Genomic DNA, 17,608 nt, shown 5'->3' with positions numbered 1-17,608 from the left:
CCCCATCAGATTGGCTGGTGGGCAAACCTATGATAGAATTTCTTGATTAATGATTGATATGGGAGGGCCTAGACCACCTTAGGTAGTGCATGTGGTCTTGGATGCTCTCAGAAAGCAGGCTGAGCAAGCCATGGGGAGCAATCCAGTAAGCAGCACTTCTCCATGGCTCCTAATCAGTTCCTGCCCTAACTTCCCATGATGGTCAACTGTGATATGGAAGCATAAGCGAAATAAACTCTTTCCTCCCATGTTGCTTTCGGTCATGGTATTTTATTACAACAGAAACCTAACCAAAGAAATAAGTTTATCATAGGAACAGAAACCAAACTAAGAATTCTTAAAACAATCTTTTACAAAGCAAGGAGATTATTATGTTAAACAAAGGCCAGTGTCTCACTGTAATAACTGTAAACACAGTTGACTTATTTAGAACTAAATTATAGGGAGAAGTTAATAAAAATCAGACTTCAGGTATACATAAGGGAAAATCAAAGTGCTCTGAAAATATAATGAGCAGCCCTTTTCAGGCAAGAACTCTTGTCAAAGTATTTAAATAGAGGTAACAAAAAGCCTTTACAAACATAACAGAAGTGGGGTTAAAAACAGAGGCTGGAGAGATGAACTTTTAAACTCTCCCAAACCTAAACCTAAAAAAAAACCAATTAATTCAATAAAGTGTTCCACTAAACTATCAATAAGGGGGCAGTATGTGTGTGTGCTATGAACCTGGTTAGGTAATTTATTCTTCTGGGGTATTTTGTGAAATACACAAAGTAAGGAAGAATTAAATGATCTGTGATCTCATTTTCTCATTCTAATTGTTAATGAGTTGATAAAATGTCATAAATTCTAATAAAACTATAATTTTATTCAGTATTTACATATCCTTATTTTATAAGTTCATTCTTAACATAAAAACTGTGAGTGGTACTTATGTTTCTGACTTTGTTTCTGACTTAAACTGGCTAAAGTGGTAAACTTCAAGCTATATTTTGTTATAATTTAAAAATTAGGTATAGAAGGTAACAGTCAAGGAGGATTATCAAAATGAAGAGGATAAAATTAATATATCCCAAGAAAACCAGTTTTTAAAGAGAAGCAGAATCAGAGTACCAGAGAATCCTTTACACTGAAATACACTTTAGTGCAGGAATAAGCAAACTACAGTCGTGTATAGTGGTGAGTTAGCTAACCACTTTGCTCCAGGCAGGTGTGTGTGTGTTCGCACGCGTGCGCACACATGTTCCGTGCACCCACCAGAAGCTGTCTGGATTAGAGAAAACACATACTCTCTCTCTCTCTCTCTCTCTCTCTCTCTCTCTCTCTCTCTCTCTCTCTCTCTCTCTCTCTTTCTCTCTCTAATTTTGATATGCAGTGACTAACTAACTTAATGGCTGGGCATTTCTAATCCTTCTCGCTGCTAGCAAACACTCCCCTCCAGTATCCCTGAGTTAACATCTTTTAAAAATCTCTATTTTATGTCTGGTACTCCAAACACAATTGGGAACGGACCGCTTTCCCTGATTCTCACATGTCGGTGGTCCTTTAGGTCTGGCCCTTCTTCCCCATCATGAAGATCTCTGCTTCTTTCCTCTCCCCCAGTTCCTAGCCCACACCAATCTCAAAGCCCTGCCTCAGTCTACCTGCCCAACCATTGGCCACTGGCTCTTAACTGATCAATTAAAAACCAATTGGGAACAAGGACCTTCAGCATTTGGACACTTAAGATTCCTGCTTTTGAGGGCCAGATTAATTCAAAGCATTAGAACCAATCCCCAAAAGTCATGGTCATTCCCTTCTATAAATGAAGTTCACGGCACTGGAAAACAAACACTCTTCATTTACCCACTATTGATGACCACTTTGTACCACAGCTGACCTGAGAAGTTCTAAGAACCAGAGAATCCCAAAAAACTGTGACTCCATAGTATCTTGCCTTTAACAGGCAAAGTTTATCAGAACTTGTCTTAAAGTATCAGTCTGCTAGAGTATAGTATAGACACTTCATTAAAATAGCAAAAAATGTAATGAAAACTATTTAAAATCTTATTGTTTTAATATGGCAGAAATTCTCAACATCTCCAAGGAGGCTTACATCAAAACTAAATTAGAATTTACAAGTTTAATGTTTGAGGATTTTATTTTAGCTTGTATGATTGGAAAATTGGAAAATAGGTAATAAAAAAGAACTACCCAAATCCATTCTCAATCATTTTATAGAATGTTCTTGGTGCAACAATACTTGTTATTCTTGTACAACCAGTTATAAGAGGTTATCAAATTTTAAGTGACAAGCATCTTCCATTTTTTAAGATGTTTCCACTCAGAAGGGGAATCCGGTTTAGAAGCAACTATTAAGAGGTGGGAACACATGTACATTCTCCTAATACTGCCATTTTTGCTGTCCTTCTAATTTTTTTTTTTTTGGCTTTCTTTAAATTTTAAGATCATATACTTCATAGAAAAAGCTATACTCTAACGACATTAGTACTCCAGTTCCTCATAACTTAAGAAGTGGCTAATTGCTGAGCATGGTGGTGCACGCCTTTAAGGCGGATTTCTGAGTTCGAGGCCAGCCTGGTCTACAGAGTGAGTTCCAAGACAGCCAGGGCTATACAGAGAAACACCGTCTTGAGAAAAAAAAAAAAAAGTGGCTAATTTACTTAACTATGCCATTGGTGCTAAACAAGGGAACCTCTTGCAAGTAACTATATCTTAGCACAAGAGTAAGCCCATCCCTTTCTATAAATGAAGTATTTTGTTCCAATATGTAAGATACTGTATCAAAAATATTAAGGAATAAATCTTTTTATATTTGTTTAGCCCAGATCCCAAAAAATGAGTAATTTATGAGTTCATATAAGTTAAAAAATATTCTCCAAAGTCTGTACTACTTTAATAACTTCTACAAAAAGATTCAAGGAAATGCCTGTCAAACTATCAAGACAAGTTTAAAATTTTTAAAACTGTACCAGAAATAAGTAGATGAAAATACATTCCTCCTTAAAATTATTAAACTGGTACACCAAATTAATTTGGTAAATTTACTATACCAAAACAAGTTCTATGCCTTGAAAGTAGTACTTTCATGAAAACATTTCTTTAGAAATCAGTAAAGAATACTGAATGCTACATACCAAACAGAGAATGGATACCTCACAAAGGAGACCATTTTACTCCTACTTTATCAAAGTCAGAAAACTATCAAGTTCAGACATCAATTCTATGTACTATTTCATAGCCAAATCAATTTTATAATGGGACGGTCTAGGGTAAAATTGGAGTAAATGTCTCTATGTGCAACTATGTGCAATACTGTCAAATATTAATAATCACAAATTTCAAAAATGTTACTTGTTCCCTAGCTTTAAGCATTCCTCTTACTAGTAACTAACTTAGATGAAAATATCCAGATAGCTATAAAATATACCCTTGATTTATATAGATATTGCTGAACTATTTAAAGAATGTTTTTTTACCTTAATATTACAAGAATATAAATATTTTTTTAAAAACCAATTTCAAATGTCTTAAAAACTGAAGAAACCCAAGTATCTTCACAAACCTGTTCTTTCAGATGACACTCACTTTTCAGGGAAAAACAATACCCTTCCTTTTTTTTGTGGCTTTTTTTAATATACAAAAAATGAAATTGTGGGCTAAGATGGCTCAGTGGTATAGAGCACTTGTTGCTCTTACAGAGGAACCAGGTTCAATTCCCAGCACCCATAGGGTGGCTTATAGCTGACCCAAAGCCCTCTTCTGTGAGGGCACCAGGCATGCATGTGCTGTACATACACATTCATGCAGGCAAAACACATTAAAAGAAATGTTTTTAAAGGTGAAATTCCATTTGGTAGCTCCCTAAAGTTTGTAGGTGGCAGACTTCTAAATAAGCAAGAAGCTAAAATTTCAGGACTCAAATTTCTGTGTTCAGTGAACTTTATGTATATTTATTTACATTAATACCATTCAGTTAATTACAAATCATATTCATGTTTATCAATGACTTCTAGATGCATGGTTTAATGTAAATACTAGGCTTCAAAAATACGGCATTTTGTCATATTTTTATAGTCAATAGTTTTCACTTCCCATTAAAACTACAGTGTTGAAAGGTAGTTTAGTAGCATAATGCTCAAGTATGTGAAAGATCTAGGTTTAATCCTCTGCATTGTTAAAAAATAAAGAAAAAGAAAAAGAAAAGCAGGAAAGTTTACTCCTAGGGAAACCACAAAATAATGACTAAGAAGCATGTACATATGTGTGTGTGTGTGTGCACGCATGCACATATAACACACCACTAGATATTCTTTCAATCTTAACTCTAAATAAACTGTAATACTTTTTAAAGATTTATTATTTTAAGTATGTCTCTGTGAGTTTATCTATGTGAACATATGAACTCATGCATGTGCAAGTGTCTGCAGAGGGCAGGAGTAGGTGTTGGGTCTCCTAGAGCTGAAGTTAGAGGTACTGGACATGACCCTGGGATCTGAACTAAGATCCTCTGGAACAGCAGTGCATACTCTTAACCACTGAGTCATCTCTCCAACCCTGAATTGTAAATGTTAACCTTTAGAAATTCAAAGTAGATGCAATTCAGAAGGATCATAGACGTATCTGCCACCTATTTCAAAAGTTATTATATCCAACACCAAAATATATTATCTTCACCTGCGATTTCATTTTCAGTACTACTTGAAGCACATATTACTAAAGCCTACTTTGAAATTCAACTCTCACAAAGGACAATATAATAATTTTTGTGTGCCTCACATTCCATTTATTAAAGGGAGGAACTATGAAAATTTGCCTTACCATACCATTTGAAGCTAGGTGAAATCACTTTTGTGTGAACTTTATTTTTAAGTTTAAATACTCTTGTGTGCTTAAATGCACATTTTTAAAATGCCATACTTTGTGGGGACAAGCAAACACAGTTACTGCATAAGGGGCATAAAGTTTTTTAGCAACTACCAAACTATTCTCTAAATTAGTGGAAAAATTTATACTTTTATACCAACAATGCAAAGTGTCCTATTTTCTACTACTTTGTGATCATCTTACTTAACACCTGTTGAAATGACAGAGGAAAATGGCCTCATGGCTCTTTTAATGAAGTATTTTCAGTATTGTACCATACAAAAGGTATGTTTTGTAAAAAGTACCTATATACTAGTATTTCAACCTAATTCTTTTCCCTAATAACTAAAATGTCAAAAATAAAAGGTAGTTTGATGTACACAAACACACACACACACCAGCCTTTCCTAGGCATCATTTACTAAAAGAAAGTTCTGGGCTTTGCTAAACTTGAGTGTCCCACTTAATAGAGGATATAAATCTGCTTTCTTTTAAAATGTCTGTTAAGCAAACATGCAAGTAAATCAAAGCTCTTAATGCCACAACGGATTTGTAACTGACAATGTACAATCTACTCCACGTTAGTTTTCTGAAAGGGATACCCTACATTAAAATTCTAAATTCAATTTCACAAACAATTAGGGAAAAAAATGAAGAATCTGGCAATGCTTGTGTTAAGAAACTAAGGTACAGTCTATACAAAGATAGAACCAAAGCTAAAGAAAAAGAAGTCCTGTTAAGAAGGTAAAGGGGGCTGGAGAGATGGCTCAGTGGGTAAGAGCACTGACTGCTCTTCCAGAGGTCCTGAGTTCAATTCCCAGCAACCACATGGTGGCTCACAACCATCTGCAATGGGATCTGGCACCCTCTTCTGGTGTCTGAAGACAGCTACAGTGTACTCACGTACATAAAATAAATAAATAAATCTTTAAAAAAAAAAAAAAAGAAGGTAAAGTAGGAAAAGAAATAAGGACCTCAGTGAGGAAGGACACTCCAAAGTGGACAGGAAAGCAGACACAACTGTTTTAAAATGAAAACAAAAAATAAAAAACAAGCCAAACTGTTTGGTTTTTAATGATGGAATGAATGATGATAACAAAATGAAGTAAAACTACTACAGAGAGAGCCTGCGCAAAGGTCATTATGCTTATCTTTAGATATTAAAATGTTACTCATACTTTATCAGACTGAAGGTCTGTAGACAATATAATGTAAGGTGATACTAGCTCAGAGTTTTACAGGTTTTTGGAAAAAAGATAACTAAACAACTTGATCATATTTCAACATCTACAATTTAAGATAAGGTTAATAAAAATATAAGGTCCAAACTAAGAAAGGAAAAGCAATATGAACTAATGAGAGTGCTGTGGTTAAGCATTGTTTGCTCTGACCTTATTTCCTAGCAAAGTTTAAAATGTTTAAAAATGTAAACTGTTCAAATCACATAGTTTCAGGTAAGACATGTTTATTTCAAGATAAACTTTCTCTGGGAACTAAAATATTGACAGTCTGAAATTCAAAGATCAACACCCACAACAGGTTTTTAGGGTAAAAGAACAAATTGTTAGTGAATAAAGCTATGTAGCCTTCAACACATGCCCATTGTATAAAACAGCAGCTCTTAATTTTCACATGGCCATTTCTTAGTAACACTATAAAATCTGGCAGTCCTATGTGCTGCTGACTAAGGAAGATCCACGCTCTAGAGGCTGAGCATTTAGAAAGAGATAACTGGATCAAAGAGGAGCTGATCTCCTAGCCTAAGTAAGAGAAATACACAGAAAATGAAAGCGTTCAAAAGAGGAAAACTTTACTTTTGGAAAACAGATCAAACAGAAACTTTAACAAAATTATACTTTCTTCCTATCTTCATTTTTTACATACATTCATGACACTTGTGGGTTGAACCAAATCCTTGATTGAAAGCTCTCATGACTATCCTTTCTGAATTGTTTCTGAACCTTTTTAGTTGTTATCTAAATTTTGGTGCAAACACACACACACACACACACACACACACACACACACAGTCTAGTACCTTAACTATGGTAAATAAAGTTATCCTATTAGCACCTAACACTCTGTAGGAATCTGAGCAAATCTTGGGGAATTCCCTCCCTAAACTGGGCTCTTCAGCTGGGCAAGATGAGAAGGAACAGGGTGGAACATTAGCCAAAATAGTGTTCCTAAATTACTGCTTTGAGATGATTTATTAATACCAATAGGGCAATGAAACCAGAAATTTCTGGGTAAACAAAACTTCATTTTCCTGTCTGATTTGTTTTCTTTTTAAAAAGGACACTAGAGTAATTGGGAAAACACACACACACACACACACACACACACACACACAGAACTAGAGTACTTTAATAGAAAGCACCTCCTATCCTGCAACCTGGATATTAACTATTAAGAGTAATGGTTTTTTTGTGCCATAAGCCTGGTAAACCCAATGAATGATGTTTAAGGTGAATACGTATTCTACTTTCTAAAACATTAGAGGTGTAAATTTAACCAAAGTGTAGGTTTTAAAAACAAAATAAAGCCTAGAGGAGGTAGCATGTGCCTTTATTAATCCCAGCACTCTGGAGGCAGAAGCAGGCATATCCCTGAGTTGGAGGCCAACCTGGTCTACAGAGTGAGTTTCAGGGCAGCCAAGGCTTCACAGAGAAATCCTGTCTGGAAAAACAAAGCAAAACAACACTAAAAGGGATTTGAGTCATCTAATCCAACACATGTACTAATGTGCCCATGCATAAAGCTAGTTTGTGGGGTACAAAGCTATTATCACAGAATACCATCATTAAGTGGCTTTTTTCTTATTAAGGGTTTTTTTTGTTGTTGCTGTTATTTCATTTTGTTTTAAATAGCATTTTTCACCCTGGGAAAATAACCAGGAATGTTTTAGGAAGGTACCAACATCAATTACAGGAAATATTAAGCAGGCCTGAGATTGAAGTCATAAAATTCACACTTTCAGTTTGACTTAAGCTACTATGCAGAGCTGGAAGAGAAGTAAAATGCAAAACAGGATACACCATGTCAGTATAAAGTCAGAAAAATAGAATACAGAAAAAGCCTAGAAGTCAGTGTTTACCTAGTTGGGAAAACTAGTTATATTACACAAAAACATCCAGCAAAGTGTCCATATTTAAGAAAACTCAATTTTGCTTTTAGGCTAAATTCCCATGCTATATATACACAATGAGTCAACATCCTAACACAACCAAGTCCCCAAAACTACTTAGATTTTGTGTATTTTACGTCACGCTTCATTTTTGTGCTTTTAAAACAATTTTATTCTCTAAAAAAAAAAAATCTGTCCATCTCACAGAAGACATCAGACAAGCCATCACTGGCCCCGGTAGGAACAGGTGGTCCATGCTGCGTGCCTCGTCCTCTAGGCCACATGTCCCTATTCCGCCTAATCTCATTTCTGAAGCATTATTTCCGGTGGCCCAGATGGCTCTACGCACGCCAAAAACGATCCACCTCAGGAGGATTAAGAACCCAAGGCCACATCTGGCATCCAGTGGGAGGGTGGCGGAGGAGGCTTACAGAATGGGGGGGCAACTGTGGCTTGGCAAAAGGTGAATCGGAAAGGTAGAAGCTTCGCTCTACGCCCGACTCCCTCAATGTCACTCGGGAGAGATGGAGGTTCGCGTGGCATCACCCTCGCAGAGCCGGGGCGCTGAGCCCGCGGCGCGGTCAGACAGCAGCCTCTGCCCGGGCAGGGGCTGCAGCAGGCAAGACCCTCCCGGCGCTCACTCGTCATCCCGGGGCGACTCGCGCCGGCCACGGAGGGGAAGTGGGAGCAGGCGAGGGGCGCGGGCGGGGCCGGGCCGGGCCTGATCACATGGCACAGCCGTCGCAGGCCGCCTGGCATCGCTTTCTTTCTCTTCCGCGAACCTCCGTTGCTATGCCGCACCACCGCCACCACCACCGCCGCCGCCCACCGCCCAGGGCCCGACCCCTCCCTCCCCTCCGCCTCACCCACGCAACTCACTTGTCGCCCGCGGCCACCATCTCCTTGCCCTCGCTGTTGCCGAACGCGTCGGTCTCCCCAGGGCTGTCCTTGGGGCCCGGGGCTGCGGGTGGCGACGCCCCTGGCTGCTGCTGCTGCTGCTGCTGCTGCTGTTGCTGCTGCTGCTGCTGCGGTGGCGGCGTGCCCCCCTTCCCCAGCTCCTGTAGGATCTCCGAAGGCGAACTGGACAGGCCGCCCGCGCCGGGGCCCTTCGCGCGGCCGCCCCCGCCCCACCACGGGTGGAGTCGCGCAGCGGCCACCAGGCCGGCGGTCGGCCGGCTCCCACCCCGGGGGCGCCGGCACAGCGTGCCGAGGGGCTGCGCGCGCCGCAGGACGGCTCCGACGGCGGCGGGCGGCCTCAAGAGGAGCTCCCGTAGCATCGCCGAGCCTCGCAGCCGCATCATGCCGCCGGCGCCCGCTCGTCAGAAGAGGATGCTTGGGGCGTGGGCGGCCGCTCCGCTCCCGGAACGGTGTCCCGCTCACGGCGTGGAGAGGACCGAAAAGAGAAAAAAAAAGTCCGCGACGGGGTGTGGCCCCAGCTCCGCCGCTCCCGCCGCCGCCGCAGAGCCTGTCGCCTCCCGAACTTGCTCTGGCCGCCGCGAGCTCCGCACTGAGACGGACGCTCAGGGGAGGGCTGGAGACATACCAGGCTCACCAACCGGGAGGGGGCGGGAGGACGCTGACGGCCTGCCCCCTGCAAGCTCTCCCATTGGCTCAGCCTGCCGACCTCTCTTCTGATTGGCGAGCGAATCAGTCAAATTCGTCTCCGCGCCCGTGCGCAGTCCCGCGGGGTCCTGGAGGGCGGGGAGAAGGACGACTGACGTGTGTGTCAGCCCCGCCGGCCGCTCTTTCCCCCACCTTGCCTCGGGCCACCTGAGGCCACGCTGGGCGAGGACCCGTAGCTCCCAAGTCTGGCCATTCACCAGGCAGGTGCGCTCCGTGGGGAAGCACGTCCTGGAGCGGTTGAGGAAGCTGGAGTGAGCCTGTTCGGGCCGCCCAGGGCTGGAGGGAGGCTGGTGGTGGCAGATCGCCTGGTCCAGACCAACTGTTCGCCTCCTCGGCTAGGGGGAATGTGTCCGCCCTTTCTGAAGGCATCCGTCCTGCCAAGGCCGCCCTGACGGGCTTCATCCCTCTCCCAAATGTGCTTAAAACTTTCCATGGTTGGCTACTGCCCAGAAGCGAAATGTTTTGGAAAAAATGAGCAAAATCCTTTCAGCTATGCAACTTAAGACATTTAGAACGTTTTTAAGCGTAGGAACAACGAAGAAAAGAGAAAAAGCCAGAGTGAGGGTGGATCTCTTCTATCATCTACAGGACTTCTCCAAATTTTTTTTGAACAGCGATTATTTAGTTAGTACTAGATGACTTGAAAGCAAAATACTGCAGATCCTTTTTTTTTTTTTATTTTAAAAGCTATTTTAAAATAAAACCATCTTGAATACTGTGTCTCAAAACTGTTTCAGCCCAGCATCACTTCATCCATTTATCCTTTTAGATCTGTGCATCATATGTTTCCTGAGTCTGTACACATATTCCACTCCAGAATAAAAATGTTTTTAAACCACTTCCTGAAACACATAGGCTTAAATGCATAGATTCAGCAAAGTTAGCAGAATATTTATGAGATGGAAAGGGTGTAATTCACCAGATTTAGTAAACCAATGAATCTGTACATGTTGAACCAGATTAGTAACTAAAGAACCTGACTGTGTCTACAGGTTTGTCATGTCCAAGTTTTTTTTTTAACCTGCTCTTTAGATTAAAAAGTGTGAAAGAAATGACCTTGTAGAAGAAAAAGCCAGAATTTTAAATTACTTGGGTGGCTTTTATTATTGCTTAAGGTTAACTTGTCAAAAATATTAATATTAGTGAATCAAACTTATTTATTTAGGAAAAACAACACGTTCTGGGGAAGAGATAGCAAGTGTTACCCTTAATAATATCTAACTTTTTCTTTCACTGGCTTATGGGTGGCTTTCAAACCTTAGTGTCGTTCAGTTTCTTAAACACTGGTTATCACTTTTTACTGCCTCTTTTCTCCTTTTTCTCAACCTCGTCCAGACTACTCACCAATCCAGTCAACGCCTCCATGCCAGTGTTTCCTAGTTTCTCCCATTGCTCAAGGAAATGACTTCTGATGATTAAAGGTTTAAATACTTTCTAGTATATATTTAACAATTAGGAACTTAGGATATGACTCAGGGGGTAGAGGGGCTTCCTCCTCAAGCATGAGGATCTGCAGGTAAGATGCTAGGCACTTACCTACAAGCCAGGCCTAGAGTGGGGGACAAATGAATCCCTAGGACTCAGAGCTAGTCACGCTAACTTCAGGTGAATTCTAGAACCTCTGACTTCCACACAGAGGAAAGTACACTGCACATATGTGCATGCATGCATATAGACAGGAGTAGAAAAAGAAAAAAGATAAAAGTAAAGAAAAGGCACTTATTGGTAGGTTATTTTTAGAGTCTGTACTTTTCAGAATGAACTGATAAGAAAGGGCAAATGTTACTTCTAATATTTGGGAGACCTGAGTTTACCAAGGTTTAACATCTGAGGTAATAATGAAACAACTAATGAGAAAGCTACAGCAAATCAAAACTATTACAAACAGAATCGAAATATGGCAGGATATTTTGATTCTTTTCTTCATCTTAAATATTTTTATCTTCAATAATATTTAATCATACAACTTTGGAAACTGTGTTTATATTATATTAAAATTAACCATATCACCTGTTTTCCAAACTATCAGTATCAAAACACTTTATATGCGTATGATAATCTAAGGAAATACCTGCAAGAGGAAATGTTCTGTGTGTTAGGCTGGCAGAGACTCTCTTGGACTTCTACTTTGCTAAGCAGGATGCAGTTCCACAGGCCTGTTGATGTAACCATCCAAGGGAAAAACTGGAATGCGTGTGCTTTGCTTGTGCTCTAAGCTGAAGAATGTCACTGAGCTTGCTCCTGAGCATCTATGTTCTTCCTGGCCAGGAAAGGCTAATGCCTCAAGATCATAACGCAACCTCTCTATACATTTCCCATCTTCTTTTTCACAAATACCGAGCTTAGTGCTTGTTGTCCAAGAGGAAAGTAGAAAGTAATTCTTAGACCAGTGACTCTCAACCTGTGGGTCATGAGCCCTTTGGGGGTTTGGGCGACCCTTTCACAGGGTCACCTAGGACCCTCAGAAAACAGATACTTACATTATGATTCATAACAGTAGCAAAATTACAGTCAAGAAGTTGCAATTAAAATAACTGTATGGTTGGGGGTCACCACTGTGTGAGGAACAGTATTAAAGGGTCGCAGCATTAGGAAGGATGAGAAACCACTACCTCACACTAAAGCTGAAGAGATCTTCCTGACACTCTTTCTATTGGTTTGTTTGAAACGCTAGTTGAAGTGTAGAAGGCTCAGGAAACCTTTAAGCAATCTTTCGCTGCTACTTCCTGCTTTTACAGGCCTATATACGCCTTGTTGAAAAACCCTGCTGAACATGACTGCGTTTCCCAGTGTGGAACTTAGGTCTACATTAAGTATTGTGAACCTCTCATTTCTAAAATGTAAGTAACACTAGCACTTGTGGGGATTAAATGAACAGCAAATGTGAGCACTTAGAACAATGCCAATAAAATCCTGTTAGCGACGATTTTCCTCAGAGGGGTAAACTGTTGGGTGAGGTGATCAGTTCTTATGTGCTGTATTAAAAAAGTTGTCTTGAAAAATACTATTTAAAGAATTGGAGCCAGCACCCAGAATGAACTCTTTTACTTTCTTTTAGAAAACAAATTTGAAAATATCTTAAAATAGAAAAGGAATGTGGAAAAGATTGATTCCTTACCAGCCACTTACAAATAACCTAAAAATTAGGAAAGATTCACTGGGGGTGGTGGGAGAATCTACATGTTATATACAAATATCGTAGCATATAGCAATTACATGCTAAAATCTTCCTTCTTAGGCTTTTTCATTAGCCCTCTCAAATATGTCATCCATATAAATGAAATTATACCTTTCTTAATTGTAAAAGCACAAAAATGATGGACTTTCATTAAATATGTGTCACATACTTGAAGGGTCTTGTTGAAAATACTTTTTCTTGAGGATCCCCTGGTGGCTAGGAGATGACGGGTGAGGGATGACACATATAATTTCATTCAGAGAGATATGGTAAACATTTCAGTTAGTTGAGTTTGTAAGTTGATATTTTTTGTACTTAGACCAGACTGAAAGCCATGGACTTTTAATTGCTCCTTAAATTTCAAAATGATTTTCTTATTTTTATGTGAATTCATATTTAAATTTAAATCAACTAAACCTATCTCAGACATAAAAGAGTCTTATTACTTGGTACATTAGCACCCCTTCATGGCTTTTGTAAATAATCCAAAAGCTAGCCAAGTGATACTTGCTCAAGAAGAAAATGTCCTCCATGAGAGACTGTAGTGTTGTCCCCAAATATCTTTTTCTCTCCCCAAGGAGAAGGCTTTATCACTTCAGTTTTTTGGATTAGACTTGCCCTTGACAAAACACGCAAAGTCATGCCATGCTGTGCCATACCGTGCTGTGTCGTGCCATGCCGTGCCATGCCGTCCCATGCCGTGCCATACCGTGCTGTGCCTTGCCATGCCATGCCATGCCATACTGTACCATGCCATGCTGTGTCGTGCCATGGCGTGCCGTGCCATACCATACTGTGCAGTGCCAAGCCATGCCATACTGTGCTGTGCCATACAGTGCTGTGCTGTGCAGTGCCATGCTGTACCATGTCGTGCCATGCTGTGCCATACTGTACCATACCATGCTGTGCCACGCCATGCCGTGCCATACCATGCTATGTCGTGCCATGCCGTGCCATACCGTGCTGTGCTGTGCTGCGCCGTGCCATGCTGTACCATGTTGTGTCAGCATTTGGTTTTGCCATCTCTCTTTCCCTTTCAAGACTGATAGGCATGCTTAGGGAAAGGGTTTCATTTTTAACGTGGCCATTCCAAGCAAACCTGACACTTATGACTGATAAATACTACGAAGAGAATTGAACCTTATTGTAATTCACTTAGCATGACAGGATATTACCATTGAATAATTTAGCTTAAGCTAACTAGTAAAGTGTCCAACCATACAGATTATAAAGAACATTTGAGAACTATGAACACAGTTGAAAGCTGTAGACCAGTTGAAATTGAGAATCAGTGGGCAGCTAATGACAATGTTCATCAGTACAGCATCATTTTTCAGGGACAGTTAAACGTTCAAGGAGGGAACATTTGATTGACAATACAATACATCATATGTATTTGAACATTTTAAGTGGAAAAAAATGGTGACTATTTGAAAGAAAGTCACATATCAATTATGTAATGTTTGGTTTGGTGTATGGTGTCTAATATTATCTCATCTTCTGCAATTTGACAGATTTTCTCAGATCCAGAAAAGAACTTAATGTTCATCCAGTAGTGAGATGGTATTAAACCAACCTAGAAACCAATGGCTCAACTCCATGGGAATTGTTTTACGAAGCTAATTCCGTAAGTTAAAGTCCATAATACATTTAAAAACTCTCTCTCTCTCTCTTTCTTTCTCTTTCTCTCCCTCTTTCTCTCTCTCTTTCTCTCTCTCTCTGAATGTGTGTGTGTGTGTGCATGTGCTATGGTGCATGTATGAAGATCAGAGGACATCTTGGAGAACTCAGTTCTCTCATTCCACTATGTAGATCCAGGGAGAAAACTCAAGTTGTCAGGCTTGGTGACAAGAGCCTTTATGTACTGAGCCATCTCCTCGGGTACAGAATGACTTTTGATATAATGGGTAAAGAGAAATTAGTAGTGCTCCTCTAAAGAACACGAATGCATTCCAGCTATAGGTTCACTTTTTCAGCACCTAACTTGAAAGTAAATGCCTGGTTCCCTCTGCCCAAAGAAAAGGCACAAGACTACTACAGAGTGTAAGAGTTGGTGTGTTGTTAGCTGATTCTCGTGTGACCAGCAACACAGTGTGCTCTGTGTAGGGCTTTATTCCCAAGTACCCAAGTACCGCAACTCTGTTCCATATTTTTTTAAGTATCTAGAAAATAGCCAAAATGTTTATTAGTAGGAGATGGATGAAAAGATGCATTTTTTTTGTTTGTTTTTTTCGAGACAGGGTTTCTCTGTGTAGCCCTGGCTGTCCTGGAACTCTGTAGACCAGGCTGGCCTCGACCTCAGAAATCTGCCTGCCTCTGCCTCCCAAGTGCTGGGATTAAGGGCATATCCCACCACCTCCCAGCTTGAAAATGCGTTTCTACCTAGAGTAGTGTAGACTATTTTTTAAAACAAGCTCGCAGTTTCATTTATTAAAGTAGATAAGACACAAAAATTAAGGAAAGACAAAATAAATTAGAGATGCGTATATTACATGTAATGCCATGATTGTAAAAACTTAAAACACAGGAAACAAACTTTTGTTTATGGGCTTATACATATGTAATTTACACTTAGCCAAAAGACAGCAGAAAGCATACATATCTAGTTTACAAACTTGAGATGTGTGCAGAAATAATGAGTAACAGACCCAGGACAGTGGCTCTTATCTCTGGATGTGTATAAGGGGGACAGATCCAGGACAGTGGCTCTTATCTCTGGATGTGTATAAGGGGGAGTTGGATGGCAGAGGCACACACACAACATTTCAACTGTATCTGTAATCACTGAGCTCTTAAAATATCAATGTAAAAGATCTGAATTTGAGCTATCTGAGGCAAATATGGAGTGTCATACTCACATTTACTCTATTTGAAATAGTGCAATAAAGGTATTTTTGTTTCCGTGTTGAAAGCCATCCAAGCTTTCTAACAATTATTATAAATTATAAGTTAATTAATGGCAACTCTTTACTTTTGCTGTCAACACTGGGTAACATATGTAAGCAAGGGAGCTACATTGTAAGTAGTTTTTAAGAGGACAATCCACAATAAATTGCAGATTGTACACAGAATACAAGGTAGTATATTTAACTGAAAACCTTCCCGAGAGAACTATTAATGGCTAGCTCAAACATAAAAACAATTCTTTCATCAATAAAAGACAAATTTAAAATCCTTTCCTTAAAGGTTAAAAATATGATTGATCTTTGTAGTAATCCTGTAGCACATGCCAATTGTTTAATTTTATGACTAGAAAAATTATAAGTTAATAAGGACACATGACTAATTAATAGAGCTGATGGAAACATACCCTCCAGCTAGAGCTGCCCTTTGACCTCATTTCATTTGAACCATCAAAATAAAAATGCCTTAGGCAGGTTATGTTTGTAGATGCAAAAGCACCCTAAGGCTCAAAGTGTCTGCTTTGCTAGTAATTTCCTCAAGTGTGGGATTAGTAGGTAAGTTGCATGAAGCAGAGCAGGCACATTAGGAAGTGAGGACGCTGCGCCAAGGAGTTGAAATTCTCCATCAACAGGGCAACAACAGATCTCTCCAGCAGCTTTTAGTTAGCATGGACACAGTTAGCTTTGGGTTTTCTAGATAGTCCAGATACATGAACTTTAAAACTAAACTATAGTCTATGGTCTTTAAAGTATTTGTTTGTTTGCTTGCTTGTTTGTCTATAGGAATGTTCTATTGGCATGTATACTTGCATTACAGAAGAGGGCATCGGATCCCATTATAGATGATGGTGAGCCATCACGTGGTTGCTAGGAATTAAACTCAGAAGCCCTGGAAGAGTAGCCAGTGCTCTTAACCACTGAGCCATCTCTTCAGTCTCCACTCATTTGTGGGGTGGAGTGAGACTCCAGTCAAATCATCTGGAATAACTACTTGGCTCACAAGGAACATATTCAGCTCACATGAGCGTCCCACATGGTAATAGCAGTGTTAACATTGTTTTGATGTCTGTTCCCAAGGCTGATTCTACTTCTCAGCTTTGGTCCTGACCAGACATGAACACTGAATTCCCTTGAATCTGCTGCTACCCTCCTGCTATCGGGAAGGGAGCCAGCCTCGTAGCAAACCCAAATCACCAAGGCCAGTTAAAGGGAGAGCTAGCAAAAGAACCTGGAAACTCCATGGCATTGTGAGGCTACTGACCCAGCCAGTTCTCCAGCCTGATCTCCTCTGGTACTTCTGGGGCTACTGAGTCAGTTCTGGAACTTCTTGTTACACATGAAACACCACCAGCTCCTTGAATTTGATTAACTATTGGGTTGTATTAACATATGCAAATTCAAAACCACATCATAGAAGTTCCTACATGTATTTCAATCCTGGTTTTCTTTGGGCCCTCCAACATCAATTAGCCATAAAAATGTCTCACAGTCATGCCCTCAGCCAATCTGGGACAACATGCTATTCTTTTATTGACTCCCTCTGCCCAGGTATGTCAAGTTGACAGAGAAGATTGGCCATCACTGGACCTTTCTCTCTCTTTGGCTTAAGTAGAATTTACTATAGCCTCCTACGTGCTCACATTTTTAAGAAACACTTACTTTAATTTTATGTGTATGTGTTTTCCCTGCATATATGTATGTGCACCATGTGTGTACCTGGCCCCTACAGAGATCAGAGGAGGGTGTTGACTCCCCATAGAACTGGAGTTATTTTTTTTTCAACAAAGTAATTTATTTTTTTCCTGAGACTAAATTCAGTACAATATTTGTTTTCATAACATTCAACATGTTTTATGTCAAACTTAACCACTTTCTATGCAGTGACTGTGGTGGGGTGGTCTATTTTATTTG

The 17,608-nt window shown here is 40.1% G+C and overlaps 1 protein-coding gene across 3 annotated transcripts in view; it reads right to left on the bottom strand.

Moving 5' to 3' along the window:
• Gls (glutaminase) overlaps positions 1–9,575 on the bottom strand; it is a 73,918-nt gene extending 64,343 nt beyond the window's left edge. For 2 of the 3 annotated variants that reach the window (XM_031367431.1, XM_031367432.1), the window contains exon 1: positions 8,873–9,575. In XM_031367431.1, the coding sequence (XP_031223291.1) occupies positions 8,873–9,294 (422 nt within the window). In that variant the 5' untranslated portion in view covers positions 9,295–9,575. The remainder of the gene's footprint in view (positions 1–8,872) is intronic. The other variant, XM_031367433.1, reaches the window with a different exon arrangement.
• Between the last annotated feature and the right edge of the window lie 8,033 nt (positions 9,576–17,608).

The sequence above is a fragment of the Mastomys coucha genome, unplaced genomic scaffold (assembly GCF_008632895.1).
Source record: "Mastomys coucha isolate ucsf_1 unplaced genomic scaffold, UCSF_Mcou_1 pScaffold14, whole genome shotgun sequence".
NCBI classification, from domain to species: Eukaryota; Metazoa; Chordata; class Mammalia; order Rodentia; family Muridae; genus Mastomys; species Mastomys coucha.
Note: the sequence above shows the minus strand (reverse complement) of the source record. Positions and strands in the feature narration are given on the sequence as shown.